General features: G+C 52.0%; 1 protein-coding gene across 1 annotated transcript in view; it reads right to left on the minus strand.

Annotated features, from left to right (window-relative positions):
* Positions 1–13,346, minus strand: part of LOC145340552 (autophagy-related protein 2 homolog A-like) — a gene marked incomplete at its 5' end in the record, with an annotated part of 34,622 nt that extends 21,276 nt beyond the window's left edge. The window contains 6 exons of the mRNA XM_080185024.1: positions 4,062–4,158; positions 5,581–5,763; positions 7,369–7,555; positions 9,009–9,111; positions 10,411–10,560; positions 13,184–13,346. Of these exons, the coding sequence (XP_080041150.1) occupies positions 4,062–4,158; positions 5,581–5,763; positions 7,369–7,555; positions 9,009–9,111; positions 10,411–10,560; positions 13,184–13,346 (883 nt within the window). The remainder of the gene's footprint in view (positions 1–4,061; positions 4,159–5,580; positions 5,764–7,368; positions 7,556–9,008; positions 9,112–10,410; positions 10,561–13,183) is intronic.
* Positions 13,347–14,436: the final 1,090 nt, after the last annotated feature.

Below are 14,436 nucleotides of genomic sequence, written 5' to 3' on the forward strand. Positions count from 1 at the left end.
GGAGAGCGCTGGGGGGTGCAGTGCTGCCCAATTCCCAATTTTGCTCATCTCAGCTTGCCTCAGACAGGGAGGTGGTGGGTCTAAGCCCAATTCCGGGGAGTTGAAAACCTCACGATCCAGGCTGGCTCTTCCCACTGCAGTGCAGAGGGAGTACCGCACTGTCAGAGCTGCCCTCTGCCACTTCGAGCGGACGGCTTGGGTCACTGTCTGTGTGGAGCCTGCACATTCTCCCCCGTGTCTGCGCGGGTTTCTGCCGGGTGCTCCAGTTTCCTCCCGCAGTCCGAAAGACGTGCTGGTTAGGTGGACTGGCCGTGCTAAATTCTCCCTCGGTGTTACCCCAACAGGCGCCTGAGTGCGGCGACTGGAGGATTTTCGCATTAACTTCATTGCAGAGACACTAATAGACAAACTTCAAAAAAAATCAACCGCTGTAAAGTGCTTTAGGCAGTTCTGGGGCAATTTATTAGTTTAAGAATCTATTTTCACCAATCAGACTAGGCAGAAAGGAAAGTTTAATGTTTATTTATTAGCGTCACGAGTAGGCTTACATTAACACTGCAATGAAGTTACTGTGAAAATCCCCCAAGTCGCCACACTGTGGCACCTGTTTGGGTTACACAGAGGGAGAATTTAGCGCAGCCAATCCACCCTAACCAGCACATCTTTTCTGTTAGGAATGGGTTAAAACTGCAACCTTCCAATTTAAACCAAATTGGTATGTTAATTGTACTCACCGGGGTTTATAACGGGGTTACAGGTGGCACTGGGTGTTGGCTGCATGTACGTGAAGTTTTAAGAGGGAATGAAGTAAGTTTGTGAAGAAAGTAGACTTGCATCATCTTTTATTACCGGACTGCAACTGAGAGGCTCAATGTTTCGGACTGTGGGAGGAAACCGGAGCACCCGGAGGAAACCCACGCAGACACGGGGAGAATGTGCAGACTCCACACAGACAGTCACCCAAGCTGGGAGTCGAACCAGGGTCCCTGGCACCATGAGGCAGCAGTGACAACGCTGGGGGTTCCTGCTCCTGGCAGCCACCCTCCTATGGTCAGGTGTGCACACAGGTGGGTGCCAGGAATTGGGTTTGGATGTGGTTCCTATCACAGTTAAATAGCCCATCAACACCGGGCAGAGGAAGGGATTGGAGAGAAGCAGGGAGAAATCGGGGGTGATAAGACAGATGCGGAAAAGTGTGAGGTAATTCACTTTGGCAGGAATAACAGATGTGTAGAGTATAGGGCTAACGGTAGGACTCTGAATAGTGTTGATGAACAGAGGGATCTAGGTGTATGTGTACATAGATCCCTGAAAGTTGGGAATCAAGTAGATAAGGTAGTTAGGAAGGCATACGGTGTCTTGGCGTTTATTGGTAGGGGGATTGAATTTAGGAGCCGCAACGTCATGTTGCAACTGTACAAAACTCTGGTGCGGCCGCACTTGGAGTATTGTGCACAGTTCTGGTCCCCACATTATAGGAAGGATGTGGAGGCATTGGAGAGGGTGCAGAGGAGGTTTACCAGGATGTTGCCTGGTATGGAGGGGAGGTCCTATGAGGAGAGACTGAGGGATTTGGGGTTGTTTTCGTTAGAAAGGCGGCGACTAAGAGGGGATCTTATTGAAACATATAAGATGATCTGAGGTTTAGATAGGGTGGACAGTGATAGCCTTTTTCCTCGGACGGAGAAAGCTAGCACGAGGGGGCATAGCTTTAAATTAAGGGGGGGTAGTTACAGGACGGATGTCAGGGGTAGGTTCTTTACCCAGAGGGTGGTGAGGGATTGGAATGCCCTGCCTGCTGCAGCTGTAAATGCGCCTAGTTTGGGGGCGTTTAAGAGATCCGTGGATAGGTTTATGGATGGAAAGGGATTGGTTTAGGTTAGAGGGTCATTGCTTTTTTAATTGGTCGGCGCAACATTGTGGGCCGAAGGGCCTGTTCTGCGCTGTAATGTTCTATGTTCTAGATCTTCGGGGAGGTGGTTGAAGGGAGGTGCATAGAGAATGGGGTGGTCGGCACGTGGAGAAGAGAATGGCCCAGCAAGATCGAGGAGCTTTGCACCCAATACCAAGATCCTGAACGCTCGAGAGTGTCTGCGGGACCCAGACTCAGGAGAGTTCTTCAACCAGCAGGACTTGACGGGGACACAGATCGCAAGGGTGTCCAACAGGAGGTGTGCCAACCTTCCTCAGAACTGAATTAAAAACTGGACGATTTGAGCAGGGGGTCAGATACCAGATCCCCCCCCAACCATGCTCAAACAAAGCCCTTCTCACCAGCTGAACATCTCCCCGGTGTCAGAGCGGTTAGCGCTGCTGCCTCACAGCACCCGGGTTCAATTCCGGCCTTGGGTAACTACATCCGTGTGCACTTTCCGCAAGAACGCCGAGCGCAGTTCTGGGCCCCGAGGAAGGTGTGTACCTGTCCTGGGAGTGTTTGATGGGGGGACAGTGTAGAGGGAGCTTTACTCTGTATCTAACCCCGTGCTGTACCTGTCCTGGGAGTGTTTGATGGGGGACAGTGTAGAGGGAGCTTTACTCTGTATCTAACCCCGTGCTGTACCTGTCCTGGGAGTGTTTGATGGGGGGACAGTGTAGAGGGAGCTTTACTCTGTATCTAACCCCGTGCTGTACCTGTCCTGGGAGTGTTTGATGGGGGACAGTGTAGAGGGAGCTTTACTCTGTATCTAACCCCGTGCTGTACCTGTCCTGGGAGTGTCTGATGGGGGGACAGTGTAGAGGGAGCTTTACTCTGTATCTAACCCCGTGCTGTCCCTGTCCTGGGAGTGTTTGATGGGGGACAGTGTAGAGGGAGCTTTACTCTGTATCTAACCCCGTGCTGTCCCTGTCCTGGGAGTGTTTGATGGGGGACAGTGTAGAGGGAGCTTTACTCTGTATCTAACCCCGTGCTGTACCTGTCCTGGGAGTGTTTGATGGGGGGACAGTGTAGAGGGAGCTTTACTCTGTATCTAACCCCGTGCTGTACCTGTCCTGGGAGTGTTTGATGGGGGACAGTGTAGAGGGAGCTTTACTCTGTATCTAACCCCGTGCTGTACCTGTCCTGGGAGTGTTTGATGGGGGGACAGTGTAGAGGGAGCTTTACTCTGTATCTAACCCCGTGCTGTACCTGTCCTGGGGGTCCTATGAGGAGAGACTGAGGGATTTAGGGTTGTTTTCGTTGGAAAGAAGGCGGCTAAGAGGGGATCTTATTGAAACATATAAGATGATTAGAGGTTTAGATAGGGTGGATAGTGATAGCCTTTTTCCTCGGATGGAGAAAGCTAGCACGAGGGGGCATGGCTTTAAATTAAGGGGGGGTAGCTACAGGACGGATGTCAGGGGTAGGTTCTTTACCCAGCGGGTGGTGAGGGATTGGAATGCCCTGCCTGCTGCAGTTGTAAATGCGTCTAGTTTGGGGGCGTTTAAGAGATCTCTGGATAGGTTTATGGACGAAAAGGGATTGGTATAGGCTAGTGGGTCATTGTTTTTGTAACTGGTCGGCGCAACATCGTGGGCCGAAGGGCCTGTTCTGCGCTGTAATGTTCTATGTTCGATGGTGGGGACAGTGTAGAGGGAGCTTTACTCTGTATCTAACCCTGTGCTGTACCTGTCCTGGGAGTGTTTGATGGGGGGGACAGTGTAGAGGGAGCTTTACTCTGTATCTAACCCTGTGCTGTACCTGTCCTGGGAGTGTTTGAGGGGGGACAGTGTAGAGGGAGCTTTACTCTGTATCTAACCCCGTGCTGTACCTGTCCTGGGAGTGTTTGAGGGGGGACAGTGCAGTGGGTGAAAAATGTACAGGAACTATTGCCCAAAAGTCTCCGGTAATTGCAGGATGCTCAAGGATGTGTGTTTGCCCAGTGCCAGGAATGGCTCACAGGGTCTGAGTGGGAATGCCACACAAGCCAAACACCCCCAAACTGTCACCATGCGCCCTGGCAACTCAGAGGCGACCCACCCTCTCGCGGGTCACCCTGGGCACCAGTACCAGTTGTTCTTATGGCCAGCATCACCACGTCAGTCACTGCCGACTCTCAAACCCCAGTCCCCCGCGAGGTGCTCACCTGAGAGATGAAGGGTGCTGAGTAGATCGGCCAGGTTGGAGATCTGTTGCGGGTTCAGGAACATGTGCAGCGATCCCATCTTTCCGTCCAATTCCAACTGGCAGAGAAACACACAGCCGTCAGCACCGGACAGGCACAAAGGAGCAGAAGCCGTCCTTCAGCGCTCCGAGGGAGGGAGACAATCAGCCCGGCTTCCTCCTCCCATACCCCGCAATTCCTGTCGCAGTGACAGAACCGTCCTGAGGTTTCCTTTTATTCATTCCTGGGAAACGTGCGTCGCTGGCTGTTCCAGCATTTATTGCCCATCCCTAGCTGCCCCTTTGGAGGGGCAGTTGAGAGTCAACCCACATTGCTGTGGCTCTGGGAGTCACATGTAGGCCAGACCGGGGTAAGGACGGCAGATTTCCTTCCCTAAAGGGAACCAGATGGGTTTTTCCCACAATGGGTCATCAGTAGGTTCTTAATCCCAGATTTTTTTTTATTGAATTCAAATTCCACCATCTGCCGTGGGCGGGATTCGAACCCGGGTCCCCCAGAACATTAGCTGAGTCTCTGGATTAATAATCTAGTGATAATACCACTAGGCCATCGCCTTTCCAATGGTGAAATGCAAAGTGGTAATCTCTTTTATTTCTAAGATGGGTAGGCGATAGCCTCGTGGTATTATCACTAGACTATTAATCCAGCGACTCAGCGAATGTTCTGGGGGACCCGGGTACGAATCCCACCATGGCAGATGGTGGAATTTGAATTCAATAAAATATAATATCTGGAATTAAGAATCTACTGATGACCATGAACCCATTGTCAATTGTCATAAAAACCTATCTGCGTTCACTAGTGTCCTTAGGGAAGGAAATCTGCCATCTTACCGGGTCTGGCCAGTATACAGTATACTCATTGGAATTCAGAAGAACGAGGGGAAATCTTATAGAAACATATAAGACTCTGAAGGGAATAGATAAGATAGAAGCAGGGAAGTTGTTTCCACTGGCGGGTGAAACTAGAACTACGGGGCATGGCCTTGAAATAAGGGGAGATTGAGGAGGAACTTCTTCACACAAAGGGGTTGTGAATCTGTGGAATTCCCTGCCCAGTTGAGGCTCCCTCATTTTAAGGCAAGGATAGATAGATTTTTGAACAGTAAAGGGATTCAGGGCGGGTAAGTGGAGCTGAGTCCACGAAAAGATCAGCCACGATCTTATTGAATGGCGGATCAGGCTCAAGGGGCCGAATGGCCTGCTCCGAGTCCTTGTTACATGTGACTCCGAGAGCCACAGAGCAACATGGTTGACTCTCAAATTGCCCTCCAAGGGCAACAGGGAATGGACGATAAATGTTGGTGACGCCCATGTCCCACGAATGAATTAAAAGAAACACCAAATTGTGGGGGAAGTGGGCACAGGACAATGCTAATAGTGTGTTCTCCCCACCGCACCACAACACCAGCACCCACTGCCAACCTCTTGACGTTGCCCCTCAACCGCGTCCCCCCCCCCCCCAAACCCTCAACAATAACCTTCGGTCCAGGAAGTGCGTCGTTCTGTTTGAGTTTCATGGTCATCTCCATGCACCCGGTGCAACTGCCAATCTGTACTAGTGACGAAGGGGACGGTGGGGTGCTTCCTCCCTCTGCTGTCCCGCTGCCCGCTTCGGGGGGGGTTTGCGAATCCCCAGTAGACGAACCGGACGGTCCCGCTTGCTATGGAGACAAGAGATACGGGTTTAAAAAAAAAACACATCTTTTAAGGGAACAATCTCGTTGGTAACTATCTCATCCCATAGAGTATCTCTTTCTCTCAAGGAGAGATTCACGGGACGTGTGGGGGGGAGTCGTTGGACATTTGTTGCCCATCCCTAATTGCCCCCTTGGCCCGTTTCAGAGGGGGGCAGTTAAGGGTCGATCACATTGCTCTGTTGTGAAGTGGGATAGAGTAACTGTAGATTATAATATTGTAAAATGCTGGGGTGGGGGGACAGGGGAACACTGCATTTTCCTTTTAAGAGGTGGTGCGTTTTCCATGCTTAGACAGTTAAGAAAAAAATGCAAGTACACAAAGAGCCCAGACTGAAACATTTGTTTCAAAGGCCAAGCAGCAATGTTACCAAGACAACAAGCTTTCAAATTCAGCCAATGAATTTGAATCAGACACTTGATTTTCACAAATCCACCTAACCTGCACATCTGTGGACACGAAGGGGCAATTTAGCATGGTCAATCCATCTAACCCGCATATCTTTGGACACTAAGGGGCAATTTAGTACAGCCAATCCACCTAACCTACACATCTTTGGACACTAAGGGACAATTTAGCATGGCCAATCCACCTAACCCGCATATCTTTGGACACTAAGGGGCAATTTAGCATGGCCAATCCACCTAACCTACACATCTTTGGACACTAAGGGACAATTTAGCATGGCCAATCCACCTAACCTGCATATCTTTGGACACTAAGGGGCAATTTAGCATGGCCAATCCACCTAACCTGCACATCTGTGGACACTAAGGGACAATTTAGCATGGCCAATCCACCTAACCCACATATCTTTGGACACTAAGGGGCAATTTAGCATGGCCAATCCACCTAACCTGCACATCTGTGGACACTAAGGGGCAATTTAGCATGGCCAATCCACCTAACCTGCACATCTGTGGACACTAAGGGACAATTTAGCACGGCCAATCCACCTAACACACACATCTTTGGAGTGTGGGAGGAAACCGGCGCAACTGGGGGAAACCCACCCAGACACGGGGAGAACGTGCAAACTCCTCACTCACAGACAGTCGCCTGAGGCCAGAATTGAACACAGTAAAAAGTCTGACAACACCAGGTTTTAGTCCAACCTATTTATTTGATAATATTCTCACAAGCTTTCGAGGGGACAGCCTCTTCGTCAGGTGAATGGAGAGTTCTGGCCTCAGACAGAGCATATAAAGCACAGACAGTTTAGAGATTACTGATTAAAATGCGAATCCTTACACCTAACCTGCTGTTCAAGACCTGAAGTGGCTGACAATGGTCTTGAACAGGTCTTGAACAGCAGGTTAGGTGTAAGGATTCGCATTTTAATCAGTAATCTCTAAACTGTCTGTGCTTTATATGCTCTGTCTGAGGCCAGAACTCTCCATTCACCTGACGAAGAGGCTGTCCCCTCGAAAGCTTGTGAGAATATTATCAAATAAATAGGTTGGACTAAAACCTGGTGTTGTCAGACTTTTTACTGTGTTTACGCCAGTCCAACGCCGGCATACCCACATCATGGCCAGAATTGAACCCAGGTCCTGATGAAAAGCCCTCACCTGCGGGACGGGTGGCGAGGTCTGGAGTTCCCCACCCGGCTCGGGGATCTCCTCGTAGTGTAGCAGCACCCCGGCGAACTGCAGCACCTTGTGAACGAACGCCGGGGGCTGGTGGATGTCGATGGGGATGGGGTCTCTCTTCGAGATGCCACTGGAGTCCTTCACAGCTTCGTCACAGTACTCCAACCTGCAGGCAGCGTTGCAGAAACAGAGGTGGGGAGGGGGTCAGCAATGACCGTGTAAACCTTTCCACACATTCCAACATCAAAGAATCATAGAATCCAATAGAATCTGTGCAGTGCAAAAGGAGGCCAATTGACCCATTCCACCAATAACAATCCCACCCAGGCCTCATTCCCATAACCCCACATATTTACCATGCTAAGCTCCCAATACTAGGGTTAATTTAGCATGGCCAATCCACCAAACCTACACATCTTTGGACACTAAGGGGCAATTTAGCATGGCCAATCCACCTAACCTGCACATCTTTGGACACTAAGGGGCAATTTAGCATGGCCAATCCACCAAACCTACACATCTTTGGACACTAAGGGGCAATTTAGCATGGCCAATCCACCTAACCTGCACATCTTTGGACACTAAGGGGCAATTTAGCATGGCCAATCCACCTAACCTGCACATCTTTGGACACTAAGGGGCAATTTAGCATGGCCAATCCACCTAACCTGCACATCTTTGGACACTAAGGGGCAATTTAGCATGGCCAATCCACCCAACCTGCACATCTTTGGACACTAAGGGGCAATTTAGCATGGCCAATCCACCCTAACCTGCACATCTTTGGACTGTGGGAGGAAACCAGAGCACCCGGAGGAAACTCACACAGACATAGGAAGAATGTGCAGACTCCACACAGACACTGACCCATGACGGAAATCGAATGCAGGTCCCTGGTGCTATAAGACAAAAGTGCTAACCCACTGTGCCACCAAGGAGAAAACGAGGAGCAAGGCCATTCAGCCCCTCAGGCCTATGCCGCCATCCAATAACATCAGGAGCGATCTAATTGTGGCCTCAACTCCTCTTTCCCACCCCCCCTAAGGAACCCTCCCCCCACCTCCATCTTCAATGGGAATCCCGCCCCCCATCAAACACTCCCAGGACAGATATAGCACAGGGTTAGACACAGAGTAAAGCTCCTTCTACACTGTCCCCCCCATCAAACACTCCCAGGACAGGGACAGCACGGGGTTAGATACAGAGTAAAGCTCCCTCTACACTGTCCCCCCATCAAACACTCCCAGGACAGGTACAGCACAGGGTTAGATACAGAGTAAAGCTCCCTCTACACTGTCCCCCCATCAAACACTCCCAGGACAGGTACAGCACGGGGTTAGACACAGAGTAAAGCTCCTTCTACACTGTCCCCCCCATCAAACACTCCCAGGACAGATACAGCACAGGGTTAGATACAGAGTAAAGCTCCCTCTACACTGTCCCCCCATCAAACACTCCCAGGACAGGTACAGCACAGGGTTAGATACAGAGTAAAGCTCCCTCTACACTGTCCCCCCATCAAACACTCCCAGGACAGGTACAGTTTTGTCCTATTCAGTAGCTGAAACCCTCCTCAGAGAAGTCAATCTCCCCAAGCGTACAGTATAACACTTACAGACCTTTTAATGTGTAACTCTAATGCAATTCCGGTCCGGGATCCATCCGGAGTGTGTTCCACTCGAACTATGGTGTCGAGGAACGTCACTTTTATCCTCCTCAGCACTGTTCAATGAAAAGCAAGATGAATGAGTCAAATCATGACTAATATCAGCAAGAAAATATAATCGAGGAACCAGCCCCCATTCCAGAACACCACCGCACTATTTCAGAGTGCAACACTGTCAGAAGTGCCAGGGCAGTGGTTCGCATTGCCTCCAGCCTCTTGCTACCCACACTGTTGGAGGGTCAGTGCTGAGGGAGTGCCGCACTGACAGGGGGTCAGTGCTGAGGGAGCGCCGCACTGTCGGAGGGTCAGTGCTGAGGGAGTGCCGCACTGTCAGAGGGTCAGTGCTGAAGGAGTGCTGCACTGTCAGAGGGTCAGTGCTGAGGGAGTGCCGCACTGTCAGAGGGTCAGTGCTGAGGGAGTGCTGCACTGTCAGAGGGTCAGTGCTGAGGGAGTGCCGCACTGTCAGAGGGTCAGTGCTGAGGGAGTGCCGCACTGTCGGAGGGTCAGTGCTGAGGGAGCGCCGCACTGTCAGAGGGTCAGTGCTGAGGGAGCGCCGCACTATCGGAGGGTCAGTGCTGAGGGAGTGCCGCACTGTCGGAGGGTCAGTGCTGAGGGAGTGCCGCACTGTCAGAGGGTCAGTGCTGAGGGAGTGCCGCACTGTCAGAGGGTCAGTGCTGAGGGAGTGCCGCACTGTCAGAGGGTCAGTGCTGAGGGAGTGCCGCACTGTCAGAGGGTCAGTGCTGAGGGAGTGCCGCACTGTCAGAGGGTCAGTGCTGAGGGAGCGCCGCACTGTCAGAGGGTCAGTGCTGAGGGAGCGCCGCACTGTCAGAGGGTCAGTGCTGAGGGAGCGCCGCACTGTCAGAGGGTCAGTGCTGAGGGAGCGCCGCACTGTCAGAGGGTCAGTGCTGAGGGAGTGCCGCACTGTCAGAGGGTCAGTGCTGAGGGAGTGCCGCACTGTCAGAGGTGCATCTTTCTGTTGAGATGTTAAACCCTGATCTCCCGCTGCCCCCTCAGGTGGATATAATGGACCCCGCCTCCACCCCCCCCGCCCCCCCCCCCAGCCATTATTGATAGAAGGACATGGAGTAGAGCTCCCTGGAGGGGGGGGGTCCCCAGATCCCACATAAAAAGCAGACAATCTGGGTGATTTCCACAGGACAGTTTGTGGAATCTTGCTGCGCGCTGCTTTTCCTACACCCCAACAGTGTAGGGTGCACTAGAGGGCGCGTTTAATTGGCTGCACGGGTATTTGGGACGCCCTGGAGTCGTGAGAGGCGCTACAGAAATGCGAGATCTTCCCTTTGTCGCTGGGATGCAGTGACTGGCGGGGGAGACGGTTTCTCCCCCGAGCTTACCTGTCTCGATGGTCTGGGCGAACATCTCCAGCCCCTCCAGGGGCTGCGTGGGCTCCTCCGGTTCCTCCGCCTGCTCCTTCAGGCACTCCTTGGCCAGCTGCATGCTGGTGGTCATGCAGGAGGACCAGCTGGGGGACTCGGTCCCTGGCACTGCACGGGTCAGAGAGACAGAGAGAGAGGGGGGGACAGAGTTAGCAGCGGCCCCTGTGGCGTCCCCGCACAGTAAAACCATGAGACACAGGAGCAGAATTAGGCCACTCAGCCCATCCAATCTGCTCCGATCGTGGATGATATTGTTCTCATCCCCCATTCCCCTGCCTGCAAAGTGCCACAATACAACGGCAGACAGAGGAATCCAAATTACACAGAGATAGCAATGCAGAGGCAGGCCATTCGGCCCCACGCTGACGCTACTAGCAATCTGAAATATCACACAGAGAGACAGGCCATTCGGCCCCACACTGAGGATACTAGCAATCTGAAATATCACAGAGACAGGCCATTCAGCCCCACAATGAGGATACTAGCAATCTGAAATATCACAGAGACAGGCTATTCGGCCCCACACTGAGCTGCTAGCGATCTGAAATATCACACAGGGAGACAGGCCGTTCGGCCCCACACTGAGGCTGCTAGCAATCTGAAATATCACACAGAGGCAGGCCATTCGGCCCCACACTGAGGATACTAGCAATCTGAAATATCACACAGAGAGATAGGCCATTCGGCCCCACACTGAGGATACTAGCAATCTGAAATATCACACAGAGGCAGGCCATTCGGGCCCACACTGAGGATACTAGCAATCTGAAATATCATACAGAGAGATAGGCCATTCGGCCCCACACTGAGGATACTAGCAATCTGAAATATCACACAGAGGCAGGCCATTCGGCCCCACACTGAGGATACTAGCAATCTGAAATATCGTAGAGAGACAGGCCATTCGGCCCCACACTGAGGCTGCTAGCAATCTGATATATCACACAGACAGGCCATTCGGCCCCACTAATCGATGGACGCCTGATCAATTAATTTTAAAATCGAGGATCCTGTTTGTCGCAGGAAGGAGGGGATGAGGGACAAATGTGGGGAGAGGCCGCAGATCAGCCCGCGATCTCAGTGAATGCTGCGACAGGCTCGAGGGGCTTCCTGGACGTTCAGGGAGTGTAAAACGGAGCGGTTTCTGCGCTGTGGACCGGGCATCGCTCTATCTCCAATTCCTCAGGAGCCAACGGCTGGCTGGTGGCTGTTCCCCACATGCCTGCTGCCCTTGTCCCTCCAGCCGGGCAAGGTCACCAGGGCAGAAACACAGAAACTAGGAGGAGGCTATTCAGCCATTCCAGTCTGCTCCGCCATTCACTTTGATCATGGCTGATCATCAAATTCAATATCCTGATCCCCCTCCGTTCCCCCGCCCCCCAATATCCCTCGATCCCTTTAACCCCAAGAGCGATATCTAATTCCTTCCTGAAATCACACAACGTTTTGGCCTCAACTACTTTCTGTGGGAGTGAATTCCACCGCTCTCTGGGTGAAGAAATCTCTCCTCACCTCAGTCCTAAGAGGTTTACCCCTTATCCTCAAACTGTGACCCCCCCCAAGTTCTGGACTCCCCCCACCATGGGGAACACTCTTTCTGAATCTACCCTGTCTAACCCTGTTAGAATTTTATGTTTCTATGAGATCCCCTCTCACTCTTACGAGCTTATGAGGAGAGATTGAGTAGACTGGACCTGTACTCGTTGGAGTTTAGAAGGATGAGGGGGATGTTATAGAGATGTATAAGATAATGAAGGGGATGGATAGGGTAGAGGTAGAGAGATTCTTCCTGCTTAGAAAGGAAACCAGAACTAGAGGGCACAGCCTCAAGATAAAGGGGGGGGCAGTTTAGATTGGAGTTGAGGAGGAACTTCTTTACTCAAAGGGTGGTGAATCTCTGGAATTCTCTGCCTGTTGAAGTGGTGGAGGCTGCCTCGCTGAATATATTGAAGTCACGGGTAGATAGGTTTCTGATAGACAGGGGAGAAAGCGGGAAAGTGGAACTGATCCACTTCAGATCAGCCATGATCTTATTGAATGGTGGGGCAGGCTCGAGGGGCTAGATGGCCCTACTCCTGCTCCTATTTCTTATGTTCTTCCAAACTCCAGTGAATGTAATCCTAACCGACTTATCTCTCCTCATATGACACACCTGCCAGCCCAGGAACCAGCCTGGTGAACCTTCGCTGTACTCCCTCTATAACAAGGACATCCTTCCTCAGATAAGGAGACCCAAACTGCTCCCAATACTCCAGCTGTGGCCTCACCAACGCCCTGTACAATTGCAGCAAAACACCCCTATCCCTATACTCCAATCCCCTCGCTACGAGGGCCAACATACCATTTGCCTTCTTTACTGCCTGCTGTACCTGCACGCTTACTCTCAGCAACTGATGCACGAGCGCTCCAAGGTCTCGTTGAGTGTCCGCCTCTCTGAATTCACACCCATTGAAGCGACGATCTGCCTTCTTATTACTGCTACCAAAGTGGATAAGCCACATTTATCCACTCGCTCACTCAGCTGTCCAACTCAAAGGCCAGCACGCCCTCCAGTCCACTCTGTCACCATCTCCCCTCCAGGGCGGAGGGGAACAGAGGCAGCTCAGAAAACTCTCACAATTCCCCCCCTCGTCCCCAGCGATCCGGACCGTCCAGCCACTCGCCCATCCCACACCACACCACCCCACCCCACCTCCCCCCAGCGTGGCTGCATCCCAGGTTGCGAACTCACCGAAGCGATATTTGGGCCTGCATGTCACCTGCAGGCCGCTCACCTCCACGGTGCAGTTGTCAGTGATCAGAGCCGACCAGGGGATGGTCACCGAGATACAGCTGATGAAGCCGTCCGTGACCTCCAGCGGGGCGCCCACCGAGTCCAGGAATTCATTGAGAGACTGCAGAGTCAGGAGGAGGGGAACGACGTCAGACCAACGAGGTTAACGGAATTCTGACAAATTCATCCCTACAGTGCCAAAGGAGGGCGTTCGGCCCAGAGTCTGCACCGACCACAATCCCACTCAGGCCCTACCCCGATAACCCCATACATTTACCCTGCTAATGTCCATGACACTAAGGGGCAATTTAGCATGGCCAATCCATCTAACCTGCACACCTTTGGACACTAAGGGACAATTTAGCATGGCCAATCCACCTAACCTGCACATCTTTGGACACTAAGGGGACAATTTAGCATGGCCAATCCACCTAACCTGCACATCTTTGGACACTAAGGGACAATTTAGCATGGCCAATCCCCCTAACCTGCACATCTTTGGACACTAAGGGACAATTTAGCATGGCCAATCCACCTAACCTGCACATCTTTGGACACTAAGGGACAATTTAGCATGGCCAATCCACCTAACCTGCACATCTTTGGACACTAAGGGACAATTTAGCATGGCCAATCCCCCTAACCTGCACATCTTTGGACACTAAGGGACAATTTAGCATGGCCAATCCACCTAACCTGCACATCTTTGGACACTAAGGGACAATTTAGCATGGCCAATCCACCTAATCAGCACATCTTTGGACACTAAGGGGCAATTTAGCATGGCCAATCCACCCTAACCTACACATCTTTGGACTATGGGGGGAAACTCACGCAGACATGGGGGCAGAACGTGCAAACTCCACACAGACAGTGACCTGAGGCCAGGACACCTCCTGGGTCCCCTGTGCCGTGAGGCAGCAGTGCTAACCACTGCGCGCACCCTGACTGGAAGAGCACAGAGGTTTCGGATGGTCATTGGGGCTGGAGGCGGTTCGGGAGAGAGAGAGGCCACGGAGGGATTTGAACAGAAGGGTGCTTTCTCAGACTGATGAGCAGGTCAGAGGAGAGGCTGTCATCAGTCTCCGATTTGGAATTCGCAAAAATGACCCCACCCATTTCCTCTGCAAAGCACAGGCTCCTTCAGAGTGACGTCTTAGCTCGCCAGCCATGAAATATGTGACAGCCAGGACAGAGATTCCTACAAGAAT

This window comes from Carcharhinus amblyrhynchos, unplaced genomic scaffold (assembly GCF_965287045.1).
Source record: "Carcharhinus amblyrhynchos unplaced genomic scaffold, sCarAmb.v2.hapA chromosome_1136, whole genome shotgun sequence".
Taxonomy (NCBI): domain Eukaryota; kingdom Metazoa; phylum Chordata; class Chondrichthyes; order Carcharhiniformes; family Carcharhinidae; genus Carcharhinus; species Carcharhinus amblyrhynchos.